Below are 27,769 nucleotides of genomic sequence, written 5' to 3'. Positions count from 1 at the left end.
ATAGCAACATTCAAAAGTGCAGTATTTTCTCTTTCTTCTTTATAGGTACTTGGCTTATTGAAACAATTTCTGAACCTCCCTCCTACCAATAAATCCAAATCTCAAATTTAAACCATAACAATAATACACTTTTTGTGATGATCGATATTATCACAGTTAACAGAAATACCAGTAGAAATACCATTGTCATGCTTATTAGACTATAATATAATGTGATAGGGGTAAACACCTATTTACAATTATTTGCCAGGTATAAATGATTGCTTACAATGTATGTGAAGCCAAAAAATCTTTAAACTCTAGCCTTGAGAGATTTACCCTCACTTTCTGTTGGTTTCACAAGACAGGAACTGAGGGAAAATCTGCAACAGGAACAGAGACAAATAAAAATATGAGCAACACCTACTCTACAAAAAAAAAAGCATTTGTATTTCTGTTTGTGTTGCTGTTGAAGACTTCACCTCCCTTCCTGTGTTGTAAAATGTTGTCAGCAAGATGGGTAGCAGTAAAAAAGTGATGGGTTTTAACTTATCGCCATTCTTAAAAACATTAAAATAAAGGAAACATCTGACTTTGATTCTCCACCCACAACCATATTTTGATTTTTTTTTGTTCAAGGGAGCAGGTTCCTAGTTTTGAATGGTACCCCCCCCCCCCCCCCCGCATCTGCAATCTTCAGGAACAAATAACAGGTCCCAGGGGGAGCGGGTTCAGTCATAAAGCGCAGTGTGATTTGCACATGTGCAGTGGGGAGCCAGCTGTGAACCAGTAGGAAGTCACAGCTGGCTTCCCACACTCAAAATGGGGGCACGGGGGTCCCAAAGACTGGCAAAGAACCAGCTGGTTGATCACAGCGCTGGATCCCTAGGCTGGTGGGTATCTGTTCATTAAAGGTACACCATTTGTAGCTGGTAACTTTTCATTTGTGTGCAAACCACTGGAATTCCTTTTTAGCTATCCATGCCAATATTAAATGATGCCCCAATCAAACATTTGCTGCATTAAATATCTCACAGTAGTAGGATTCCAAAAGAAGGGATCAAAGATTTCATTCAAATATCTTTTAGAAAAAGCAAATATTTAAGCGTCCATTTCTTTTCTTCCCAGTGAGACTCAACACCAATTGTTCTATTTAAATGTGCTTTATATACTCTCTAAGATCTAATTACTGTGATTTCTGTGTATGCAGGGATGTGAAGTGTGGAGTGCTATTCTGCTCTGGGGGTTTATCAAAGCCCATTATTAATTATGGTTACTGCACATTGTCAAACTGCAAAACCCTGAAGCCAGCTATGCTAGTTGAGGATGGAACTAGGTGTGGAAAAAGCAGTGTGAGTATAAATTAATGATGTTGCATTGTGCACTTTTCAGTGTATTAGTGTATTTCATTTGGACTTTTTACATAGAATATATTGCCTAACTTTATGCATAACTTCATGTTTCAGTCCCAACAGTGCTCACCAGTACTGCCAATCTGAAAGTTCAGGTACTTTTGGAACTGCAAAAATAGAAAGTCTCTTATAGAAGAAATCCAGAGAATAAACGTTTCACAACTGGATTCTCATAACCCCCAGATAGACCTCCTCTCACTAGGCCTAGCAGCCGGTAGGGTGTTAAGTAAAGCAAAGTCTCTGCCACAGACTTGGACGTAGAACACTTGAGAAACAGACTTGGATGTAACTGAGGGACGTAGACAAATTAAGAGAACTATCATACGGTACCAGTATCTCTCAGCTGGTCCGGCGATACAATAGGAAATATAGATCCACAAAGTGTCCTTCAACTGAGCCTCCAGGCTCCTTCAGAGAAGCCAGCCTTGCACATGGCCTTCTCCCGAAGAGTCCTCCCCTGGATGCTTGTCCAGTTGCTGGGCCTCTTCTCAGATGAGACGGCACCGGACCACCCTTGGATCATTAGAGCCTTAAACCATTCAGGCCTATCCCTGCAGTTGCTTCACCTCGGGCTGTCCAGCCCCGAGGCTCGGAATTGCATGGATCCACACCCCATGCCAGGAGGGCTATGGGGGCTGGTCAGGAGGACCAGGACCAAGCAGACAGAAAATATCTTCTGGACCGGAACCCCCGAAGCACGTGATCTCAGTACCTTAAACACCACCTCCCAGAATGCACACAGGAAAACCCTCCCACTGGGCTGGTTCCGAGAAAAGAATGGCACTCAATACACCCAACTAGACTGAGTTCTACCACTTGCTGGTGGTGACAGTGACACCTGCAGCCCAGAAGAACTCAGTGCAATCCAGCTAGACTGATACTGAAACCATAATTTAGCAAAATTAGCCCCAAAATCCAACTGGTTTTAGGAATATTAATCTTTTAAAACATATAGCGCATGCTAGTCAGGAGCCGGCTCTACACTATTAAAACGTTTTTTCTTTTCAAGATTTTTGATTTTATTTGTTTATTTAACAAAAACACAAAACACAAAAACACATAAGCTGACATACCCTATAATAACACTAATATATATATATATATATATATATATATATATATATATATATATATATTAGTGTTATTATAGGGTATGTCAGCTTATGTGTTTATTGGGTTTCCATTTATTTTGATAGTAAGGCAATGCTGTTGATGTAATATAATTCATTTTGCAGGTGTGTTCCATGAGGAGATGCATCACTGTTCCAGATGTTCAGAAATGCTCTGCCCAGTGCCCAGGACATGGGGTGAGTACTCAAAATAAGAGAGCAACTTGATAATATTTTTGCAAGGCAAGAAGCAACGTAGATGCCTGCTTGTCTCAATGCTCTTCCTCTCAATCATACTGTAAAAATTAAACCCCAGCTCCAGCCCAAACGTACAAGAAATAAAGTGTCACCTTCCTGCGAGGGTCACAGGCAGCGATAAAAATTCAATAGTGATATTTATTCTTCCCATGTCTATCCTAAACAAAAACACAAACAGTTTTGGCTGGAATGGAGCTTTAAAAATTAGGCCCCCTACTCTCCATCTCTACTCTACACCTGTTCTACATTCAGCGTATTAGGCTGGTAATGTGTCTATACAAAGATAGCAGGAAAAGGGTACAGAAGACCAAGAAAGGGTGTATTATAGCTTAGGGTGGCCCCAGGCTAGGATGAACGATAACCACAAATAGCTTATTGGGATAGATGCGTGTCCAATCAGTAAAGGGATCTTTAAAAATTATTTGATGCAATTCTAAACGCAAAAATCAGTACTTTGTTTTTCTGGCAGGTTTGCGACCATGAACAGCAGTGTCAGTGCAAAGAAGGTTGGGTCCCCCCTAACTGTGACAGCAGAGCACAGTTTGGTATGTGACAAATGTCAAAGCCATCCAAGAGAATTACAACACGTGCCCTAATTACTTTCAGTCATTTATAAATGCCATCTCTTTTATCTCCATAGGTCCTGGCTACATTGCACTCATTGTCATCATTGTCATCTTTCTCCTGATCTTTGTAGTGTCTGCATTGTTTATATTGTACAAGAAAAGATCTCAGTGGAGGATTCATGGGTATGCCTGACACTAGGGATATATGTGATGCTACTACACAGAGGCAAAGGGCATTGAAAGACAAACCAGAGTTGTAGGTAGTGATGGCCGAACGGTTCGCCCGGCGGTCGTTTCGCGGCGAATTTCCGACTTTCGCCGTCCGCGGGTTCGAACGCCTTTTTCCGTCGTTCGCCCCGGCGGACTTACGTGTTTAATGTATACAAGAACTTTAACCTTTCGTGACACGTTTATCATGTGTTACAGGACAACCAATTGAGACATGACAGCTCATGGACACTTGGACATTCCCCCTAACCTATAAATACACCCGATCCGGTGGCCATTTTACATTCTTTCTTCTGTCACTGTAGGGAAAGGATCCTGTGTGGAGTAGGGACAGAGAAAACGCTAGCTATTTGGTACACAAAAGTTCTTTTCAGGACTGGTATAGGTGTTAGGTCAGCAGCCTGAGTTTCTTTTGTCAGTTTAGATAAAGGGACAGAGCGCTGTATGCTGCTATTTTAGGGACAGCTCAGCCAGATTAGTCTTTCTTCATCATCATCATCATCATCATCATTAGCTGTTACTATCAGGTCCACAAAAGAGCTGTTCCAGCTAATCGTTCCAGCCTACTCTTTTTTGCCAATTTGTATAGGGACAGGCAGGAAGCAGTGTGTCAGGCAGTGAGGATAATTTTAAAGACTTGCTGTTACTATTAGTTCCACAAAGGTTCTTTTCAGGACTGGTATCAGTGGTACGGTAATAGGCTTGTACACGTATAATATTCTTTCTTCCAAATATAGAAAGAATATTATACTTGACTGCTGCCCTTCTGCTGCAGTCTGCTAATCATTCACAACTCACTTGTTCCACAAAGCTCTTTATCAGGACTGGTAACTTGGTCTGTCTAGGGTGCTACGGTACATAGGCTTGGGTGCGGTACAGTCTGCTGTTCTGTAAGGACCGCTATCGGTCCACAATAGATAGGGTTGCCGTGCACTACTGCTGACCGCTGCCCTATACTGCAGCAGTCCTTCAGCGGTATAGGGACTGACGCACAGTCTGCTAAACACTAATACACAACCTGCTTGGTCCACAAAAGTTCTTATAAGGACTGGTAACTTGGTATAGGGTGCTACGGTACATAGGCCTGAGTGCGTTACAGTCTGCTGTTCTGTAAGGACCGCTATCGGTCCACAATACATAGGGTTGACGTGCACTACTGCTGACCGCTGCCCTATACTGCAGCAGTCCTTCAGCGGTATAGGGACTGACGCACAGTCTGCTAAACACTAACACACAACCTGCTTGGTCCACAAAAGTTCTTATAAGGACTGGTAACTTGGTATAGGGTGCTACGGTACATAGGCCTGAGTGCAGTACAGTCTGCTGTTCTGTAAGGACTGCTATCGGTCCACAATACATAGGGTTGCCGTGCACTACTGCTGACCGCTGCCCTATACTGCAGCAGTCCTTCATTGGTATAGGGACTGACGTACAGTCTGCTAATCACTAACACACAACCTGCTTGGTCCACAAAAGTTCTTATAAGGACTGGTAACTTGGTATAGGGTGCTACGGTACATAGGCCTGAGTGCGTTACAGTCTGCTGTTCTGTAAGGACCGCTATCGGTCCACAATACATAGGGTTGCCGTGCACTACTGCTGACCGCTGCCCTATACTGCAGCAGTCCTTCAGCGGTATAGGGACTGACGCACAGTCTGCTAAACACTAACACACAACCTGCTTGGTCCACAAAAGTTCTTATAAGGACTGGTAACTTGGTATAGGGTGCTACGGTACATAGGCCTGAGTGCGTTACAGTCTGCTGTTCTGTAAGGACCGCTATCGGTCCACAATACATAGGGTTGCCGTGCACTACTGCTGACCGCTGCCCTATACTGCAGCAGTCCTTCATTGGTATAGGGACTGACGTACAGTCTGCTAATCACTAACACACAACCTGCTTGGTCCACAAAAGTTCTTATAAGGACTGGTAACTTGGTATAGGGTGCTACGGTACATAGGCCTGAGTGCGTTACAGTCTGCTGTTCTGTAAGGACCGCTATCGGTCCACAATACATAGGGTTGCCGTGCACTACTGCTGACCGCTGCCCTATACTGCAGCATTCCCTCATTGGTATAGGGACTGACGTACAGTCTGCTAATCACTAACACACAACCTGCTTGGTCCACAAAAGTTCTTATAAGGACTGGTAACTTGGTATAGGGTGCTACGGTACATAGGCCTGAGTGCGTTACAGTCTGCTGTTCTGTAAGGACCGCTATCGGTCCACAATACATAGGGTTGCCGTGCACTACTGCTGACCGCTGCCCTATACTGCAGCAGTCCTTCATTGGTATAGGGACTGACGTACAGTCTGCTAATCACTAACACACAACCTGCTTGGTCCACAAAAGTTCTTATAAGGACTGGTAACTTGGTATAGGGTGCTACGGTACATAGGCCTGAGTGCGTTACAGTCTGCTGTTCTGTAAGGACCGCTATCGGTCCACAATACATAGGGTTGCCGTGCACTACTGCTGACCGCTGCCCTATACTGCAGCAGTCCTTCAGCGGTATAGGGACTGACGCACAGTCTGCTAAACACTAACACACAACCTGCTTGGTCCACAAAAGTTCTTATAAGGACTGGTAACTTGGTATAGGGTGCTACGGTACATAGGCCTGAGTGCGTTACAGTCTGCTGTTCTGTAAGGACCGCTATCGGTCCACAATACATAGGGTTGCCGTGCACTACTGCTGACCGCTGCCCTATACTGCAGCAGTCCTTCATTGGTATAGGGACTGACGTGCAGTCTGCTAATCACTAACACACAACCTGCTTGGTCCACAAAAGTTCTTATAAGGACTGGTAACTTGGTATAGGGTGCTACGGTACATAGGCCTGAGTGCGTTACAGTCTGCTGTTCTGTAAGGACCGCTATCGGTCCACAATACATAGGGTTGCCGTGCACTACTGCTGACCGCTGCCCTATACTGCAGCAGTCCTTCAGCGGTATAGGGACTGACGCACAGTCTGCTAAACACTAACACACAACCTGCTTGGTCCACAAAAGTTCTTATAAGGACTGGTAACTTGGTATAGGGTGCTACGGTACATAGGCCTGAGTGCAGTACAGTCTGCTGTTCTGTAAGGACCGCTATCGGTCCACAATACATAGGGTTGCCGTGCACTACTGCTGACCGCTGCCCTATACTGCAGCAGTCCTTCATTGGTATAGGGACTGACGTACAGTCTGCTAATCACTAACACACAACCTGCTTGGTCCACAAAAGTTCTTATAAGGACTGGTAACTTGGTATAGGGTGCTACGGTACATAGGCCTGAGTGCGTTACAGTCTGCTGTTCTGTAAGGACCGCTATCGGTCCACAATACATAGGGTTGCCGTGCACTACTGCTGACCGCTGCCCTATACTGCAGCAGTCCTTCATTGGTATAGGGACTGACGTACAGTCTGCTAATCACTAACACACAACCTGCTTGGTCCACAAAAGTTTTTATAAGGACTGGTAACTTGGTATAGGGTGCTACGGTACATAGGCCTGAGTGCAGTACAGTCTGCTGTTCTGTAAGGACCGCTATCGGTCCACAATACATAGGGTTGACGTGCACTACTGCTGACCGCTGCCCTATACTGCAGCAGTCCTTCATTGGTATAGGGACTGACGTACAGTCTGCTAATCACTAACACACAACCTGCTTGGTCCACAAAAGTTCTTATAAGGACTGGTAACTTGGTATAGGGTGCTACGGTACATAGGCCTGAGTGCAGTACAGTCTGCTGTTCTGTAAGGACCGCTATCGGTCCACAATACATAGGGTTGCCGTGCACTACTGCTGACCGCTGCCCTATACTGCAGCAGTCCTTCATTGGTATAGGGACTGACGTACAGTCTGCTAATCACTAACACACAACCTGCTTGGTCCACAAAAGTTTTTATAAGGACTGGTAACTTGGTATAGGGTGCTACGGTACATAGGCCTGAGTGCAGTACAGTCTGCTGTTCTGTAAGGACCGCTATCGGTCCACAATACATAGGGTTGACGTGCACTACTGCTGACCGCTGCCCTATACTGCAGCAGTCCTTCAGCGGTATAGGGACTAAGAGTTTTGTCACAGGGTGATTTAAAAAATGACAGGCAGAGGAAGAGGCAGGCCCTTCCGCAGGGGTGGTAGGGGTAGGGCAGGAGCAACAGCCTTGAGCCAAAGTGGGAAGTTGCAGAAGGTGCGTTCAATTACTTTAAAGGACGCACCAGACTTGGTTGAGTGGCTCACTCAGCCTTATTCTTCTGCACCCTCCTCATCCTCTCGATCTGCACCCTCTTCTTCACTCTCTGCTATGTGCACCCCCAAAGACACTACCACCAACAACACCACCACCACCACATACCTTCCGCTTGAGTGCAAATGGGGGCCTTCATGCTCCAGTGTTTTAATAGGGACCCCCGTATAAAAAGCATGAGGGTCAAGGACCAGTACTGGGTGGCAACGTACTTAGATCCCCGGTACAAACACAAAATGGCGGAAATGTTACCGCCGTCGCAGAGGGCTGTCAGAATGCAGCACTTCCAGGCCTTGCTTCGAGAAATGCTGCATTCTGCTTTTGCGTGCGCTGGCAGAGGAGCAATTCCCACTCCCAGAGAAGGATTTGCGGGTACCAATCCAACAGCGCCTGCAAGAAGAGGCCGGTTTGAAGATGTGTTGGTGACTTCGGATATGAGGTCATTCTTTCAGCCGACCCATCGACAGGTGTCATCCGGATCCAGCATCAGGGAACGCCTAGACCGTCAGGTGTCCGACTACATTGGGTTAACGGCCGATGTGGACGCTCTGAGGAGTGATGAACCCCTAGACTACTGGGTGGGCAGGCTTGACCTCTGGCCAGAGCTTGCCCAATTTGCAATCGAACTGTTGGCTTGCCCCTCATCCAGTGTCCTGTCCGAAAGGACGTTCAGCGCAGCAGGGGGGATTGTGACCGATAAGCGTACTCGCCTAGCTCACGACAGTGTTAACTACCTCACATTTCTAAAAATGAATGAGGCATGGATCTCGGAGGAATTCAACACATGTGATCAGTAGACCATGTATATGTCTATAAACAATTTTTGGAATCAAGCACACAGACCTTCTTAATTCATTTGGCTCACTTCCCTGACCCAAAAAAGCACACCGTACTATATGCCCCTACCCTCCTCTTTGAAGAGGTTGAGCGGTGTCATATTTCTACTGGGGCTGCTTATTATGAGGGGTTCCCACCATCCCTGTGCTGTGCTGACTTCCTCCTGGGTGTTCTTATTATGAGGGGCTCCCACCATCCCTGTGCTGTGCTGACTTCCTCCTGGGGGTTCTTATTATGAGGGGCTCCCACCATCCCTGTGCTGTGCTGACTTCCTCCTGGGGGTTCTTATTATGAGGGGATCACACCATCCCTGTGCTGTGCTGACTTCCTCCTGGGGCTGCTTACGGTGCTGCTGTCAGCGCTGTATGTCACGGAGCTGCTGTCAGCGCTGTATGTCACGGAGCTGCTGTCAGCGCTGTATGTCACGGAGCTGCTGTCAGCGCTGTATGTCACGGAGCTGCTGTCAGCGCTGTATGTCACGGAGCTGCTGTCAGCGCTGTATGTCACGGAGCTGCTGTCAGCGCTGTATGTCACGGAGCTGCTGTCAGCGCTGTATGTCACGGAGCTGCTGTCAGCGCTGTATGTCACGGTGCTGCTGTCAGCGCTGTATGTCACGGAGCTGCTGTCAGCGCTGTATGTCACGGAGCTGCTGTCAGTGCTGTATGTCACGGAGCTGCTGTCAGCGCTGTATGTCACGGAGCTGCTGTCAGCGCTGTATGTCACGGAGCTGCTGTCAGCGCTGTATGTCACGGTGCTGCTGTCAGCGCTGTATGTCACGGAGCTGCTGTCAGCGCTGTATGTCACGGAGCTGCTGTCAGTGCTGTATGTCACGGAGCTGCTGTCAGCGCTGTATGTCACGGAGCTGCTGTCAGCGCTGTATGTCACGGAGCTGCTGTCAGCGCTGTATGTCACGGTGCTGCTGTCAGCGCTGTATGTCACGGAGCTGCTGTCAGCGCTGTATGTCACGGAGCTGCTGTCAGCGCTGTATGTCACGGAGCTGCTGTCAGCGCTGTATGTCACGGAGCTGCTGTCAGCGCTGTATGTCACGGAGCTGCTGTCAGCGCTGTATGTCACGGTGCTGATGTCAGTGCTCTGTATTACGGTGCTGCTGTCAGTGCTCTGTATCTCCTGCACCCTCTTGTTTGCCTACCCTGGTCCCTGACCTTCCCTCTCCTCCATTGCCTTCATTAGCTCCATAGTCCTGAATTGTCAGAACAATTTCCCAAATAAAAAAAAAATGCTTGTAGTTATCGATCCCAAATTCACCTCATACATGTATTATGCTATTGTCCAGGTGGTGGGACTACGTGCTACCCCCTAATAATTACCCCGTGGCCGCAAATTCGACCTAAAGGTTTGCGAAATTCGCCTCCCATTGAAGTCAATGGAGCCCGCGGCGAACGGTCGTTTTCGCGAACGTTTGTGCCCGTTCGCGTTTCGCGTTCGCGAAACGTCCCGTCGGAAGTTCGTCCATCACTAGTTGTAGGATGTCACAGGGGATACGATCTATTTTATCTGTGTTTTAATAAATTGCATAAGCACATTGCATCGACTAAAAAGCTATACATTGGTATTAAACCAGCGTGTTAAATGTCTTTCTAGCCCTCTTCTATAATTGAGAGGGGCAACAATATATTTATTAACGCTGCATAGCAGGGGTCTCAAGTCTTTTTAAGGGCCAGTTTACTGTCCTTCAGACTTTAGAGGGGCCAGACTGTGGCCAGTGGGAATAGAAAAAGTCCACCGTGGGAAAAAATAATGCCCCATCGTTTGTTTCACTTGGAGTAATTGTGCCCCATCATTGGTGTCAGTGTGAGGAATTGTGCCCCATCATTGGTGTCACTGGGAAGAATTTTGCCCCATTGTTGGTGTTATTGGGAGGAATCGTGCCCTATCATTGGTGTCATTGAGAAGAATAGTGCCACATTGTTGGTGTCATTGGGAGGAATAGTGCCCCATTGTTGGTGTCATTGGGAGGAATAGTGCCCCATTGTTGGTGGTGTCATTGGGAGGAATTGTGTCCCTTCATTGGTGTCAGTGGGGGGGAATTATGCCCCATTGTTGGTATCCTTCGATGAAACAGTGCTGCAAGGGGTGGATAAAAGAAAGCTGCATCTGAAAAGAAAAAAGAGGGCTGCATCTGACCCCCGGGCCACAGTTTGGAGACTACTGTAATATAGCATAGTTAGAAAACAAGGCAATAAGCATGGGGGAATTAAAGTTGAACTCCAGGAAAATTGCATACATACAAAGATAAAAAGACATATCTGTGAGCTATATTAATTTCCACAGGATATTTTTTTTTCTGTGCATCAAGTCCTGCCATTTACATAGCTCTGCCACACAGCACAGCTCTGCCAGCCACTTTAGGAGACCCAATATTTTTCTGCTGCAGTTGGGTAACACAGGTCTTTCTGTGACTGAACAGTGAATGGATAAGCAGCACACTGATGAGATCATCTCTCTGTGATCATCTATCTGTAACTTTGCTGTCTCCTTGCACTGCAGCACAAGTGATTGGCGCATTGTGCTGCTTCTCCTTCCCTTAGTCTGAGCTCTGCTGTACAGGAACTGCAAAAGGCTGATACCAGTTCAACTTCAGGTACCAAAAAAACAGATATAATGATGTATTAAGGAGTACATAGCTGCATTCTTGTCTTTTATATTTGCCTAGGGTTTGGCTTTAGGGCCATCTTTTGACAATAGAAATGTACAATTGCACCATGGTAAACACAAATAAGTATGATTCACTTTTAGAAGTAATGGGATAACAGCCAGAATGTGGGTTTAATTGCAGAATACAACCCTAGGAAGGATTCATATGTTTATGCTGAACCATACCTCCCAACATTTTGAGATGGGGAATGAGGGACACCTACTAGCAAACGTATCTAGGCATAGGACACACCCCCTTAAAGGAGAATTAACCAAAACAAAAGGTTAAATTAATCCACAAGTGCTTTTTTTTACCACTACCATTCCTTTATATTGCAAATGCACCAATTTAGAAATTGGATGAAAGGTTTAGCACTGGGAAACACTTTTTGAAAGATAAAAAGTGCATTTTATATACAACTATATAGATCAGACCAAAATGAGGGACAAATGAGGGGGGGGGGCGCGGGACAGAGTGACATTGCTCCAAATCAGGGACAGTCCCTCGAAATCAGGGACAGTTGGGAGCTATGGCTGATCAGTTAGACCAAATGCTGGGGACATGCAGCAGCTTTTACTGGCTATTATAAGCTTCTGCCAGCTAACAATATTATATGTAATTTGTTATTATATGTGTGTTTCTGTGGAGATGGGTCCATGGTAAAAATAGTTTAGTGTTATGAAATGTAAATGATCCTCCAAGTATTTAATATCCTTTGAAGATTCTGGAACGAGGGGAAGGGGAGCATTGCTATCTCTGTACTATACTGTATGATGTAAAATGACACAAGTGTTTTCTCCATTTGTAGCAGGAGATCTGCAGAAGGTAACTCGGGCATGAACAACCCAATTTTCAATGCTCCAAAGCACACACAAGAGCCACAAAATCCTGATGCCTCGACCCCTCTAGTAAGATGTGATACAATCCTTTATGTTACCATTGTTCATCTGAAACAGTATTCCTACTGCTATCCTTATTAGGGCTTATGTCACGTTTGAGATTCTCTCACTGTTGACAAGTTGCCTGTGACAGAATTGTTATGGGGGGCAGAGAAATGCTCCCCAGTTTCTGCAACATCACTCCCTGGATGGCTTCTCCTCCTGACCAATGTCCCCCCACTTCCTGTCCTGATTGGCCGGGAGGAGAAGCAGGAAGAAAATGGCAAATGTTGATTTACTAATGTCACAAGTGAGTGGGCTCGGCATCCTGAGCCCAACCTTTTTTAAGCCAATTAGAGCCTCAGGCTCTAATCATGTGCTTAAAAAAATAATTACAGATCGTAGAGGTCTATGCACCCAGTTTCCCTGCATGGGTATTAGGGAGGCAGCGCCCCTGTGCCGCTTATGGACCAGACTTCGCTGAAGGTGTCGCTCCCTTGCTGTCAAGGGAGATTCTTTACTGTTAGGTCTTTTTCAGATGGGCAGTCAGGGTGGTAAACAGAGGCGGCTGGGTTGCGGTTTTAGCATCACCGACCTCTCACCCAAACTGTTAAATAACAGCCGGACATGGCTGTTCAAATGTCGTGGATACAAAGCATTAGACATGTACAATTCATTTAGTTCCAAATTCGTTTTTAGACAAAATTCAACAAATTAGTTCATTTGGAAATATTCAAATTAACAAAAACCCTTTTAACAAATTTTTTTGAAAATTCGTAAATTCTAAAATCCAAAAATAAGAACGAAAATCCAAAAATTTTAAAACCCAAAAATCTGAAATAATAACTACTAATAATAATTATTACTACCTATTAAATTATAGGTATTGGAATTTCCTTTCAAATTTGGCTGTTAGTGAATGTAACGAATACAAATTTATCCAAAGTTATGCATTATCAGAAATAAAGAATGCCACATCTAAACTAAAGGAATGTAACAAATTAATAATTATAAATAATAATAATAAAAACATTTACTATTATTATTATTTTTTATTATTATTAATTCGTTACAATCTATTCGTTTAGATGTAGCATTCGTTATGTTGGATAAATCGTAACTTCGGATAAATTCCGTATTCGTTACAGTCAAATTTTAAAGGAAATTCCAATACCTATAAGTTAATAGTTATTAGTTAGTTAGTAATTATTTTGGATTTGTGAATTATCAGATTTTTGAATTTCCAAATTATCAAATTTCTGAATCTTATAATTTTCTAATTGTCTAATTTATGAAGTTGCAAATTTTCTAATTTATGAATACTGCATCTAAACAAATGAAACATAATGAATTCAAATTTTTCCGAAGTTATAAATTTATTCAAAATAACGAATTTCGATTATAACGAATGGCCCGAAAAAAAAAAAAACGACAAAACAAATTACATGAAAATAAACAAATAAATCGACAGTGCCCATGTCTACAAAGCATTATCTAACGGCATTTTAATCTCAGGGTGCAGAATTTGACATGTGGCACTGCTTGTCAAAGTCACCCACTGAGTTAATTTTGGCCTTGCCGTAATTGAATGCAATGCACGTGATTGTGGTGTGGCATTGTAGCATTCAGTCTGGAAGTAAGGAGGTGATATTATCCTTATGATCCCAAAAAATATGATCCCAAAGCAGGTGGCTCTTCAGAGGGCACCCCACTGCATGAGTATGAAAGAGCCATAAATTAGATAGTGATGACTCCCTTATCCAGCCAGTGATGGCGTGTCAAAACATGTGAGTATTTTCTGTGCTCTGTATAGCAATTCTTTTGCTGCCACAGGATCAGAAGTGTCACTTGCCCCAGACATAGGGATATTAAATGGAGCTTAGCCAAAAACATACTTTTATCATAATTTAAAGCTGGACCTCTTATGGAAAAACAACATATTTTAAATATATTAGTCAATAACCACAATGGATATAAATCCACTTTGTGTGTGCCAAATGCCTTTGCAAACTGGGGATGGGACCCAGGAGGGTATCCCACTACAGGCTGCCTGCAGAAAAGGACAGGAGGGGGCAGATACAAGACCAGTCACCCTGTAAAAGGAGATAAAAAAGCAGTGATTGGGGTTTTTTTCATGCTGGAATGGCGTGCAGAAGTGGTTTCATACTGGATTATTGCACAGATCTGGAAGAGATACACATAGCACACCATGATTCAAGCAATAATATGCACAGATTTTGTATTTAAATGATATTTGTTTAGCTCAGATTGCAGCTTGAAAATATGTTCATTGTGGAACATTTAGAGCTCCTAAATTAAAGGTCTTCCTATGCCTATACAGTAGTGTGTTTACTGGGAAAAAAAATACTAACACTTTATGTATGTTTCCTTGAACTTCAATATTCACAGTATATATATTTGTCAGAATGCATTAACCAACCTCATTGTCAACATATTCCCTATATATTGATGATTGTAATGTGTTTTTTCCACCAATGTAGCATTATTTTCCATTCTCAACTGTGCCAACAGTTGATAGTCTGAAAGTAAATATACAAAATGCTACAGTGCCTTGCGAAAGTATTCAGCCCCCTTGAACTTTTCAACCTTTTGCCACATTTCAGGCTTCAAACATAAAGATATAAAATTTTTATTTTTTGTGAAGAATCACCAACAATGGGACACAATTGTGAAGTGGAACGAAATCTATTGGATATTTTAAACTTTTTTAGCAAATAAAAAACTGAAAAGTGGTGCGTGCAAAATTATTCGGCCCCTTTACTTTCAGCGCAGCAAACTCACTCCAGAAGTTCAGCGAGGATCTCTGAATGATCCAATGTTGTCCTAAATGACTGATGGTGATAAATAGAATCCACCTGTGTGTAATCAAGTCTCTGTATAAATGCACCTGCTCTGTGCTCAGGGTTATGTTGAAAGTGCAGAGAGCATCATGAAGACCAAGGAACACACCAGGCAGGTCCATAATACTGTTGTGGAGAAGTTTAAAGCAGGATTTGGATACAAAAAGATTTCCCAAGCTTTAAACATTCCAAGGAGCACTGTGCAAGTGATCATTTTGAAATGGAAGGAGTATCAGACCACTGCAAATCTACCAAGACCTGGCCGTCCCTCTAAACTTTCAGCTCAGACAAGGAGAAGACTGATCAGACATGCAGCCAAGAGGCCCATGATCACTCTGGATGAACTGCAGAGAACTACAGCTGAGGTGGGAGAGTCTGTCCATAGGACAACAATCAGTCGTACACTGCACAAATCTGGCCTTTATGGAAGAGTGGCAAGAAGAAAGCCATTTCTCAAAGATATCCATAAAAAGTCTTGTCTAAAGTTTGCTACAAGCCACCTGGGAGACACACCAAACATGTGGAAGAAGGTGCTCTGGTCAGATGAAACCAAAATCGAACTTTTTGCCCACAATGCAAAACGATATGTTTGGCGTAAAAGCAACACAGCTCATCACCCTCAACACACCATCCCCACTGTCAAACATGGTGGTGGCAGCATCATGGTTTGGGCCTGCCTTTCTTCAGCAGAGACAGGGAAGATGGTTAAAATTGAGGGGAAGATGGATGCAGCCAAATACAAGACCATTCTGGATGAAAACCTGTTGGAGTCTGCAAAAGACCTGAAACTGGGACGGAGATTTATCTTCCAACAAGACAATGATCCCAAACATACAGCACAATCTACAAAGGAATGGTTCACAAATAAACGTATCCAGGTGTTAGAATGGCCAGGTCAAAGTCCAGACTTGAATCCAATTGAGAATCTGTGGAAAGAACTGAAAACTGCTGTTCACAAACGCTCTCCATCCAACCTCACTGAGCTCGAGCTGTTTTGCAAGGAAGAATGGGCAAGAATTTCAGTCTCTCGATGTGCAAAACTGATAGAGACATACCCCAAGCGACTTGCAGCTGTAATCGCAGCAAAAGGTGGCTCTGCAGAGTATTAACGCAAGGGGGCCGAATAATTTTTTTAAAAAGTTTCAAAAATCCAATAGATTTCGTTCCACTTCACAATTGTGTCCCACTTGTTGGTGATTCTTCACAAAAAATAAAAATTTTATATCTTTATGTTTGAAGCCTGAAATGTGGCAAAAGGTTGAAAAGTTCAAGGGGGCCGAATACTTTCGCAAGGCACTGTACATCATAATGTTATCTTTTCTTTTCTCTAGGGGAGTTTTGCCACTGCAGAGTACCCTCCTCTGCCCCCAGCACAGTCCCAGAAGCCTAAGGTATCACCAGTGTTTCCTCCACAGCCACCGGGCCAGTCTCAAAAGCCTCAAATTTACTTTGTAAGCACCTCAAAAAAGGTAAGTATCTTGTTCTTGACGTACAGTATCTCACAAAAGTGAGTACACCCCTCATATTTTTGCAAATATTTTATTATATCTTTTCCAACATTAAAACGACCCCAAACACACCTCCAAGACGACCACTGCCTTGCTGAAGAAGCTGAGGGTAAAGGTGATGGACTGGCCAAGCATGTCTCCAGACCTAAACCCTATTGGGCATCTGTGGGGCATCCTCAAACGGAAGGTGGAGGAGCGCAAGGTCTCTAACATCCACCAGCTCCGTGATGTTGTCATGTAGGAGAAGAAGACTCCAGTGGCAACCTGTGAAGCTCTGGTTAACTCCATGCCCAAGAGAGTTAAGTCAGTGCTGGAAAATAATGGTGGCTACACAAAATATTGACACTTTGGGTCCAATTTGGACATTTTCACTTAGGGGTGTACTCACTTTTGTTGCCAGCAGTTTAGACAATAATTGGCTGTGTGTTGAGCTATTTTGAGGAGATGGTAAATTTACACTGTTATACAAGCTGTACACTCACTACTTTACATTGTAGCAAAGTGTAATTTCTTCAGTGTTGTTACATGAAAAGATATAATAAAATATTTTTGTGAAATGCTATATATATATATATATATATATATATATATTTATTTATTTATGTTTGTAGAGGTGACTCCTGTGTAATTTAAATGTACATAAAGTAACATATGATAGCACCAATACAAGAAGTTCTAAAGGAAGAAATGTCCCGTTCTGGGATTTGGCCACAAAAGAGCAACAGTCACACTTCCTACCTGCTACCGAGTGATAACAAACAATATAACACACCTGCTCCCCATTCACACCTGAGACCTTGTAACATTAACAAATCACATGACACTGAGGTGGGAAAATGGCTAATTGGGCCCAATTTGGACATTTTCACTTAGGGGTGTACTCACTTTTGTTGCCAGCAGTTTAGACATTAATGGCTGTGTGTTGAGTTATTTTGAGGGGGCAGCAAATTGACACTGTTATTCAAGCTGTACACTCACTACTTTACATTGTAGCAAAGGGTAATTTCTTCAGTGTTGTCACATGAAAAGATATAATAAAATATTTACAAAAATATGAGGGGTGTACTCACTTTTCTGAGATACTGTATGTCTAGTTGCCATAGAATTTTGTGAGCCCCACAAAATGCCATCTATTTTTGCATCAATGTCTTCCTATAGTATAGTGTATGTACAGTGGAGAAAATAATTATTTGATCCCCTGCAGATTTTGTAAGTTTTCCCAGTTACAAAGAAACGAAGGGTTTATATTTTTTATCATACGTGTATTTTAAGTGATAGAAACAGAATATCAACAAAAAATCCAGGAAAAACACATGATACAAATGTTATAAATTGAGTTACAGCTCAGTGAGTAAAATAAGTATTTGATCCTCAAGCAAAACATGACTTAGCACTTGGTGGATAAACCCTTGTTAGCAAGCTCAGAAATAAGAAATTTTTTGTAGTTAGTTACCAGGTTTGCACACATCTCTTTACAGATCTTCTCTAAATCATTAAGGTTTCTTTCTTATAACTGAGGCTTGGTAACTCTAATGCCACGTACACACGGGCGGACTGTATGGCGTACTTATTCCGTCGAAACACATTTCAGCGGACAGTCCGCTCTTGTGTGGGCTTCAGCGGACTTTTTCAGCGTGCAGTCCGGCGTACTAAGTATTTCGGATTTTTCGAAATTCTGTCCGTCGTACTTTGGTTTCAGCGGACAATCCGCTCGTCAGTAGGCTAGTTCGACGGACTAAGAATGGCGCATGCTCAGAAAGGATTTACACGGCGGAAGGGTGCTTTGCTGTGTATTGGACTTCCTATTTCTAGTCCCGTCGTACGTGCTGTACACGTCATCGCGCAAGCTTTCGACGGACTGTTTGTGCATCCGTGTGTGGTCAAGTCCGTTCAGTCGAAAGTATGACGGACTGTCCGTCGGATTGTATGACGGACTAAGTACGCCATACAGTCCGCTCGTGTGTACGCGGCATAAGTTTCAGATCCCTACATAAATTTTCTATAGGATTAATGTCTGCAGAGTGGTTAGGCCACTCCATGACCTTAATGTGCTTCTTCTTAAGCCACTCTTTTGTTGCCTTGGCAGTATGTTTTGGGTCATTGCCATTCTGGAAGACCCATCCACAACCCATCTTCAGTGTTTTGGCTGAGGGAAGAAGGTTCTCATCCAAGATTTTACAATACATGGCCCTGTCCATTGGCACCTCAATGTGACAAAGTTAGCCTGTACTTTTAGCAGAGAAACAGCCCCAAAGCATATTATTTCCACCTCTGTGCTTGACTGTAGGGATGGTGTTTTTAGGGTCATAGTGAGCATTTTTCTTGCTCACAGTGAGCCGAGTTAATGTCAAAGATCTCAGTTTGGTTTCTCATCTGACCACAGCACTTCCTCCCAATCCTTCTCTGAATCATTTAGATGTTCATTGGCAAACTTCAGATGAGCCTGTATATGTGCCTTCTTGAGGAGGGGAACCTTGCAGGCACAGCAGGATTTCAATTCATAGGGGCGTATTGTGTTACCAATGGTTTGTTTGGTGACTGTGGTCCCAACCTCCTTAAGATCACAAGCTCCTCCTGTGTAGTTCTGGGCTGATCCCTCACTTTTCTCATGATCATCCTTACCCCATAAGACAAAATCTTGACCGGAACTCCAGATCGAAGGCGATTGATGGTTATTTTGTATTTCTTCCATATTCGCTCCAACAGTTGTCTCCTTGTCACCAAGCATCTTGCTGATGGTCTTGTAGCCCGTTCCAGCCTTTTGCAATTTTGTCCTTGACGTCCTTTGACAGCTCTTTGGTCTTGTCCATGATGATGAGGTTTCAATGGAAGAAAGACGAGTGGATTCTGTGGACCGGTGTCTTTCATACACATAATGAGTTGTCGTTCGGAGCATCTTCTTAAATTGACAGGACTAATCTGTGTACCACATGAGCACATACTGCAACCAGTCCCTGGGAGCCAAAATTATTGTTGGTTGGTAGGGGATCAAATATGTATTTTACTCACTGAACTGCAACTCAATTTATAACATTTGTATCTTGTGTTTTTTTCTGGATTTTTGGTTGATATTCTGTCTCTATCATTTAAAATACACCTATGATAAAATTATAGACCGTTCATTTCTGTGTAAGTGGGCAAATTTACAAAATCTTCAGGGGATCAAATAATTATTTTCTCCACTGTAATATTTTGCCCGACATACACTTTAAAGTGGTTGTAAAGGTTTAAGGTTTGTTATATTCATGCATTCTATGTAGAGCTACCAGATAAGATCCCCTCCTTCCCCTCTCTTTTAGCTTGTAAGGACTTGTAGAAAGATAGGCCCACCAGCTGAGCACAGCTGGGACTTCAAATAGGCTGGATCCTCAGCAGGATGGACAGGCAGCCCGCCTGGCTGGGAACTTCTCCAAAGAAAAAAGTCCCTGCACTCTAAGGCCGCGTACACACGGGCGGATTGTCTGCCCAACTTAGTCCGCTGAACCGTGTTTCAGCGGACAATCCGTGTGTGGGCTTCAGCGGACTTTTTCAGCGGACAGTCTGACGGACTTTGTCTTTCGGAATTTCCGTAATTTTGTCCATCCAAACTTGGTTTTGTCCGTCCAAACTTGGTTTCAGCGGACAGTCCGCTCGTGTGTAGGCAAGTTGGACGGACTAAGTATGGCGCATGCTCAGAAAGGATTTACACGGCCGAAGGTTGCATTGCAGTGTATTGGACGTCGTTTTTCTAGTCCCGTCGTATGTGCTGTACACGTCATCGCGCAAGTTTTCAGCGGACTGTCTGTTCATCGTGTGTGGTCAAGTCCGTTCATTCAAAATTTGGACGGACTGTCTGTCGGAATTGTCTGACGAACTTAGTTGGGCAGACAATCCGCCCGTGTGTACGCGGCCTAAGGCTGGAGTTACAAAAATATTCAGGCTGCTCATCTGACTCTTCCACCCATTATGTTGTGCAGATCTTGCAACCTGCAGAGCCCACAGCAGCCCAAAGTAATCACACACTGCTCTTCTGATAACAGTAGAACAACCGCACTAAATTTGCCTAGTCAAACCTAACAGCCTATTTAGGAGGGTGCTACACCAGTAACACAAATACATTTGGCAAATTGCTTTTAGTTTCATCCATATATATATATATATATATATATATATATATATATATATATATATATAATTATTATTATTATTATTATTTTTGGACAGTCTGAGGGCCCTAGATGTAGCCAGGTTCTAGATCATGATGATTTAGGCAATCAGAATAGTACAATTTTCTTTATTTAAATGTATTTAAAAAGGACAGAAGATCCAGCAACTATTTTTATATTGACCTTGCCCTACTAGAGGCTAGAAGGGGTCAAAATTGTTTAATGACATAGAAAAGTTGCATAGCTTGGCATTGGGGTGGCCTTAGGAACTGTTACCAAAATGCCCCTATGAAGGAAACCAACATGATCATGCTATCATTTTATCTGTTCCTTATCACAGACTTATCCTGGAAACTCCCAGTCCCTTGCACAGTCTCCAGCTCAGTCTCAGAAGCCTCAGGTAATATTTTGTTACAGTGCACTAAATGGTGATAATGTGAAAAATATCTACATATGACATGCAGATGGACATGTCATCTTTGTAAAATTATTGGTGATTTTCTAATTTTGCTCTGCATTCTTACTGCTCAAGAGCCTTCACGTCATGAAATTCTAATAATAGTACTCATCCATCTGATGGGTGTTTATATAGACACTACTTTAATTATTTACTAAAGGAAAATCTACTTTGCACTGCAAGTGCACTTGGAAGTAAAGTCGCTGTAGATCCGAGGGGGACATGCAAGGAAGATAAAAACAGCATTTTAGCTTGCACATGATTGGATGATAAAATCAGCAGAGCTTCCCCTCATTTCATATCTACCCCTTAGATTTAGAGCGACTGCACTTCCAAGTGCACTTGCAGTGCAAAGTGGATTTGCCTTTTGCAAATAACCCCCACTCTCTCAATCAACATGAACTATTTTTAATCCTTATTTTTAATCCTTATGCTGCTAACATTACTAAATAGATAGGAATGCATTATGTATTTACTTGATTTAAACATTTGCTTTTATGTTTCTTGTTTTCAGGGAAAAATTATGTCATACATCCTATGGGCGTAATTTACTAAAGGGAAATCCAATCTGCACTGCAAGTGCACTGACAGTGCACTTGGAAGTAAAGTCGCTGTAGATCCCAGGGGGACATGCAAGGAAAATAAAAAACAGCATTTTAGCTTTCACATGATTGGATGATAAAATCAGCAGAGCTTCCACTCATTTCAGATCTACCCCTTAGATTTAAAGTGACTTGCATTCCAAGTGCACTTTCATTTGCACTTGCAGTGCAAAGTGGAATTGCCTTTCGTAAATAACCCCCCATGTGTCTTCATGCGCATTTTTTTCTTTCATTTGGAGGAAGGGAGAAGGTAAGACACACTCCTGTCTGCATGCCTGAGCTAAGGGCAGATGGATCACAGGAAATAAATGGTGTACTAATTCAAGGAGCTATGCAGCAAAAAAAAGACAAAAATGCAGTAATAAGCGATAATGTTGTGAAACAATGATAAAGTGCGCTAATTCAAGAAGCTATGAGGCAAAAATAAACAAATACGCATTAATGATTATCCCTACTAATATAAAAAAATGCAATAATATGCGATACTAAGTAAAACTGTGATAAAGTGTGCTAATACAAGAAGATATGCAGAAAAAACTGGCAAATATACACGACAAATATACATGATACATAATTTAAAAAAATATGCAGTGATATGGAATAATATGTGAAAAAGTGAGAAGCTAAGCAGCAACAAAAAGAGGATAATATGTAAGAATGACTACCCCTACCAGCAGAGCTACTGGCACTCTGGTATATGTATGTGTGTGTATGTATATATATGTACTGTATATACATATATATATATATATATATATATATATATATATATATATAATATTCTTAATGGCAGTTCACGTGCCACTCTCCTTTCCTGCATCAAAATATATAAATATAATATAAAATCCATACTTCCAGTCTCAGTCATGACCGGAAGTGACTCTTCCTACACGTTACGTTACTGGACATGTGACTTTTTCATAGCTTCTTAAATCTTTAAAAAAGTCACGTATTACAGCATTTTTTTTATCATTGTTTCACAACATTATAGCTTATTACTGCATTTTTTCTTTTTTTTGCTGCATAGCTCCTTGAATTAGCACACCATATTTTTTATCATTATTTGTTTTAGAGTGTTGAGGTCACTTGCTAATAGTTGCAGATTTTCATGTGTATTTCTAGGGTGATACATTATTCTTTGGTATTTATTTTGTATTTCAGTTTTGATTGGCTTTGAGGTCCATAACAGCGCACAAGTACTTTATATTTAATTTTCAGCTAGAGAAAAGTGATTTCTCAACAAATTAAAGCATGGAGACATGGATGGATGGATGAGTTAACTTTGAATATTAAAAATGCGTTAAATAGCGTTTTCACTTTGTGGTGCTGATACAGTGTAGTTACTTTAACCACTTAAGCCACAGACCATTTGGCTGGCAAAAGACCAGATAGTTTTTTGCGATTCAGCAGTGCTTCACTTTAGCTGACAATTGCGTGGTCATGCGACATGGCTCCCAAACAAAATTGATGTCCTTTTTTCCCCACAAATAGAGCTTTAGCGCTGCAGTTTTTTTTATTTGCGCAATAAACAAAAAAAATAGCGACAATTTTGAAAAAACTCATTATTTTTACTTTTTGCTATAATAAATATCCACAAAAAAATATATAAAACATTTTTTTCCTCAGTTTAGGCCGATATGTATTCTTCTACAAATTTTTGGTAAAAAAAAATCGCAATAAGCGTGTATTGATTGGTTTGTGCAAAAGTTATAGCATCTACAAAATAGGGGATAGTTTAATGGAATTTTTCTTAATAATTTTTTTTTACTAGTAATGGCGGGGATCACTGATTTTTATCATGACTGCGACATTATGGCAGACAGATCGGACACTTTTGGCGCTATTTTGGAACCATTCACCATTTATACAGCGATAAGTGCGTTAAAAAATGCATTGATTACTGTGTAAATGTGACTGGCAGTGAAGGGGTTAACCACTAGGGGGCGCTGTAGGGGTTAAGTGTGTCCTTGGGAGTGATTCTAACTGTGGGGGGAGGGGCTATGTGTGACATGACACTGATCACTGCTCCCAATTACAGGGAGCTGTGATCAGTGTCAGTGTCACGGCAGAACGGGGAAATGCTTGTTTGCATCAGCATTTCCCCATTCTTCCTCTCCGTGAGATGATCGCGGGTATCCCCTCAGACATCAATTCCGCGTGCGCACCCGCAAACCACTTCTTAAAGGGCAACGTACAGGTATGTTAATATGCTGACGATGTCGACGTATATCGTGTGAGCCAGTCGACAAGCTGTTAAGAAAACGTGTCTTTTTTTTAACATATATATTTCTTCAGGTATTGAACAGATCTAAAAATATGACTTTAGTAAGGAACTTTTTTTTTATGCTCCTGTTCATATACATTTCTGTATCTCCTTGCCTCCTTGTTTTGTAAAAGCCTGTTGGTTACAGACCTCGATAGCTGAATCTGACATTTACATACAATTGCACCCGCCCCTCTTTGTGGTTGAAGTTTGATACAGTGAATCTGAAAGGAAGGGATTTCTGCTGTACTCTCTGTTTAGAAAAGTCATAGTGTTCTGGGGAATACTGATGTATTAAATATTGATTTATAAAAGCAAGATCATACATCTAATCTAAAACATCAATTTGACAAAATATAACCCCATCCCTGTGATATAAGGAAATGATTCCAGACAGCTGCACTTCTAAAAATCCCTTTATTGAAGCTTCATATGACAAGTGGTTGATAGATGGAGCAGGGGACAAAGAGATAGCAGGAGAGAAATAGGTGCTAATAGAATGCAGGAAACTAGCTAAGCTGAGTACTAATTTTAATTGTTTAATTCACCTGTAACCTAATGATGACACATTAAAGCAGTATATAGGTGATTGTGGTGACTAGTTCCAATAGGTAATGACTAAGCGCTAACATTTGCACGTCTACCTCTTTGTCCCCTGCTCCATCTGTCAACCACTTATATGAAGCTTCAATAAAAAGATTTTTGGAAGTGCAGCCATCCGGAATCATTTCCTTATGTCACACAGCTCTTAAGCTGGGCTAGCACCTGACTAGTGTGTGGGGATTAACCAAGAGATTCACTCACCTGGTGCCGCTTTTCTTGTCCCATCCCTGTGATCTTCCCTCCTTATGTTTACAGAGCCCTGTAAGATCTTTCCTCTCCCAGTTGAGTGCTGCTGTACAGGTATATAATATAAAGGCAGATTTGGTTGCTTAAACTAGCTGTAAATATAGTTACATAGTTAGCCAGGTTGAAAAAAGACACAAGTCCATCCAGTTCAACCATTAAAAAATAGAATATCGTACAATCCAATGTACCCAATTCTATACCCACAGTTGATCCAGGGGGAGGCAAAAAAAAAACAGCAGAGCATGCTCCAATTTTCTACAGCAGGGGAAAAGATTCCTTCCTGATCCCCCCGAGAGGCAATTGGATTTTCCCTGGATCAACTTTAGTTAGTACCCAGTTATATTATGTACATTTAGGAAAGTATCCAGGTCTTTCTTAACCACTTTCAGACCGGACCATTTTGCTGGTAAATGACCAGAGGTCTTTTTACAATTTGGCACTGCGCTGCTTTAACTGGTAATTGCGCGGTCATGCAATGTTGTACCCAAACAAAATTTACGTCCTTTTCTTCCCACAAATATAGCTTTCTTTTGATGGTATTTGATTGCCTCTGCGATTTTTATTTTTTGCGATATAAATGGAAAAAGACCGCAAATTTTGAAAAAAAATGATATTTTCTACTTTTTGTTATTAGAAAAATCCAATAAATTCAATTTTAGTCATACATTTAGGCCAAAATGTATTCAGCCACATGTCTTTGGTAAAAAAAAGTCAATAACTGTATATTTATTGGTTTGCGCAAAAGTTGTCACATCTACAAACTAAGGTACGTTTTCTGGAATTTACGCAGCTTTTAGTTTACGACTGCCTATCTCAGTTCTTGAGGTGCTAAAATGGCAGGGCAGTACAAAACCCCCCCAAATGACCCCATTTTGGAAAGTAGACCCCCTAAGGAAATTGATAAGTGGCATGTTGAGCCCATCAAATATTTAATTTTTTTGCCTCAAGCGATTGAATAATGACAAAAAAATAATTTTTTTTTTTTTTTACACAAAGTTGTCACTAAATGATATATTGCTCACACATGCTATGGGCATATGTGAAATGACACCCCAAAATAAATTCTGCTGCTTCTCCTGAGTACGGGGATACCACACGTGTGGGATTTTTTGGGAGCCTAGCCGTGTACGGGGCCCCGAAAGCCAAGAACCGCCTTCAGGTTTTCTAAGGGCGTAAATATTTGACTTCACTCCTCACTACCTATTACAGTTTTGAAGGCCATAAAATGCCAAGATGGCACAAAACCCCCACAAATGACCCCATTTTAGAAAGTAGACACCCCAAGCTATTTGCTGAGAGGCATTTTGAGTCCATGGAATATTTTATATTTTGCCACAAGTTGCGGGAAAATTACAAACTTTAATTTTTTTTTATTTTTTTTTCACAAAGTTGTCACTAAATGATATATTGCTCACACATGCTATGGGCATATGTGAAATGACACCCCAAAATAAATTCTGCTGCTTCTCCTGAGTACGGGGATACCACATATGTGGGACTTTTTGGGAGCCTAGCCACGTACGGGGCCCCGAAAACCAAGAACCGCCTTCAGGTTTTCTAAGGGCGTAAATATTTGACTTCACTCCTCACTACCTATTACAGTTTTGAAGGCCATAAAATGCCAAGATGGCACAAAACCCCCACAAATGACCCCATTTTAGAAAGTAGACACCCCAAGCTATTTGCTGAGAGGCATGTTGAGTCCATGGAACATTTTATATTTTGCCACAAGTTGCGGGAAAATTACAAACTTTTTTTTTTTTTTTTTTTTCACAAAGTTGTCACTAAATGATATATTGCTCACGCATGCCATGGGCATATGTGAAATGACACCCCAAAATAAATTCTGCTGCTTCTCCTGAGTACGGAGATACCACATATGTGGGACTTTTTGGGAGCCTAGCCACGTACGGGGCCCCGAAAACCAAGCACCGCCTTCAGGCTTTCTAAGGGCGTTACAGTTTTGAAGGCCATAAAATGCCAAGATGGCACAAACCCCCCCCAAATGACCCCATTTTGGAAAGTAGACACCCCTAAATTTAGGGGTACACTAGTGAGACTAGGTAATAAATGGCGGGTGCCCTGAAACTATAAAAAAAATAACTAACCAACCAGCGTCACCTGTAACAGTTATATGGTGATCACTGGTGAAAGGGTTAACTAGGGGGCAATCAGGGGGCTTTATGCGGTAGTATATGGGGGTCCCTGGCGCTATAAAAAGCTGCGGCGAACCTAAATACCTACCTGCCTAACTAGCGTCACCTGTGACACTAATACAGTGATCAGAAAAACGATCGCTTATTAGGCTGGGTTCACACTGGAGCGATGTGGGAACGCCACGAATGCGCGGCGGGTTCCCGCATCACATGCCTCCCGGCGGCAGTTCACACTGCCCTATGCGAACTGCTGGGAGTGTCAGTGAAATGTTAATGACACCCCCAGATCAGTTCGCATATCGCAGTGCGATCTGCAAACTCGGATCGCATGGTGTGAACACCCATGCGATCCGATTCTGCTGCGGACCAAAAAAAGGGTCCCGTGCGAGTTTGCGGCGGGTGCGGTGGGTGCGACACAAATTCAGCCATACTATCTGTATGGCTGAACTCGAATCGCACAGAGATCGGATGTGATTTGCACTGCAGTGCGGTGCGAATCACATCCGTTCTCAAACCGCTGCAATGTGAACCCAGCCTTAGTGACACTGGCGACGGGGGGTGATCACGGGGTTAAACCTTTATTGGGGGGGTTAGGGGGGTACATTAGAACTAAAGGGGGCTAACCCTAACTGCCCTAACAGTTATTACAGTCACAAATGACACCAATGCAAAAAAAAAAAAAGCAATTGGTGTCACTGTGACTGGGGGGGGCAGGGGTAATTGGGGGGGTGATCGGGGGGTAAAGGGGGGGTGTGAGTGT

General features: G+C 42.5%; 1 protein-coding gene across 2 annotated transcripts in view; it reads left to right on the top strand.

The window, feature by feature from the left end:
* LOC143960813 (zinc metalloproteinase-disintegrin-like VLAIP-B) overlaps positions 1-27,769 on the top strand; it is a 127,275-nt gene that overhangs the window by 82,607 nt on the left and 16,899 nt on the right. For both annotated transcript variants that reach the window (XM_077469735.1, XM_077469734.1), the window contains exons 17-23: positions 1,190-1,331; positions 2,627-2,698; positions 3,228-3,303; positions 3,399-3,507; positions 12,099-12,198; positions 16,361-16,498; positions 21,023-21,082. In XM_077469735.1, coding sequence (XP_077325861.1) covers positions 1,190-1,331; positions 2,627-2,698; positions 3,228-3,303; positions 3,399-3,507; positions 12,099-12,198; positions 16,361-16,498; positions 21,023-21,082 — 697 coding nt within the window. The remainder of the gene's footprint in view (positions 1-1,189; positions 1,332-2,626; positions 2,699-3,227; positions 3,304-3,398; positions 3,508-12,098; positions 12,199-16,360; positions 16,499-21,022; positions 21,083-27,769) is intronic.

This window comes from Lithobates pipiens, unplaced genomic scaffold (genome assembly GCF_037356315.1).
Source record: "Lithobates pipiens isolate NorthernLeopardFrog02 unplaced genomic scaffold, aLitPip1_a1.2 Scaffold_8, whole genome shotgun sequence".
In the NCBI taxonomy this organism is placed as follows: domain Eukaryota; kingdom Metazoa; phylum Chordata; class Amphibia; order Anura; family Ranidae; genus Lithobates; species Lithobates pipiens.
This window is presented reverse-complemented; position numbering and strand designations above follow the sequence as displayed.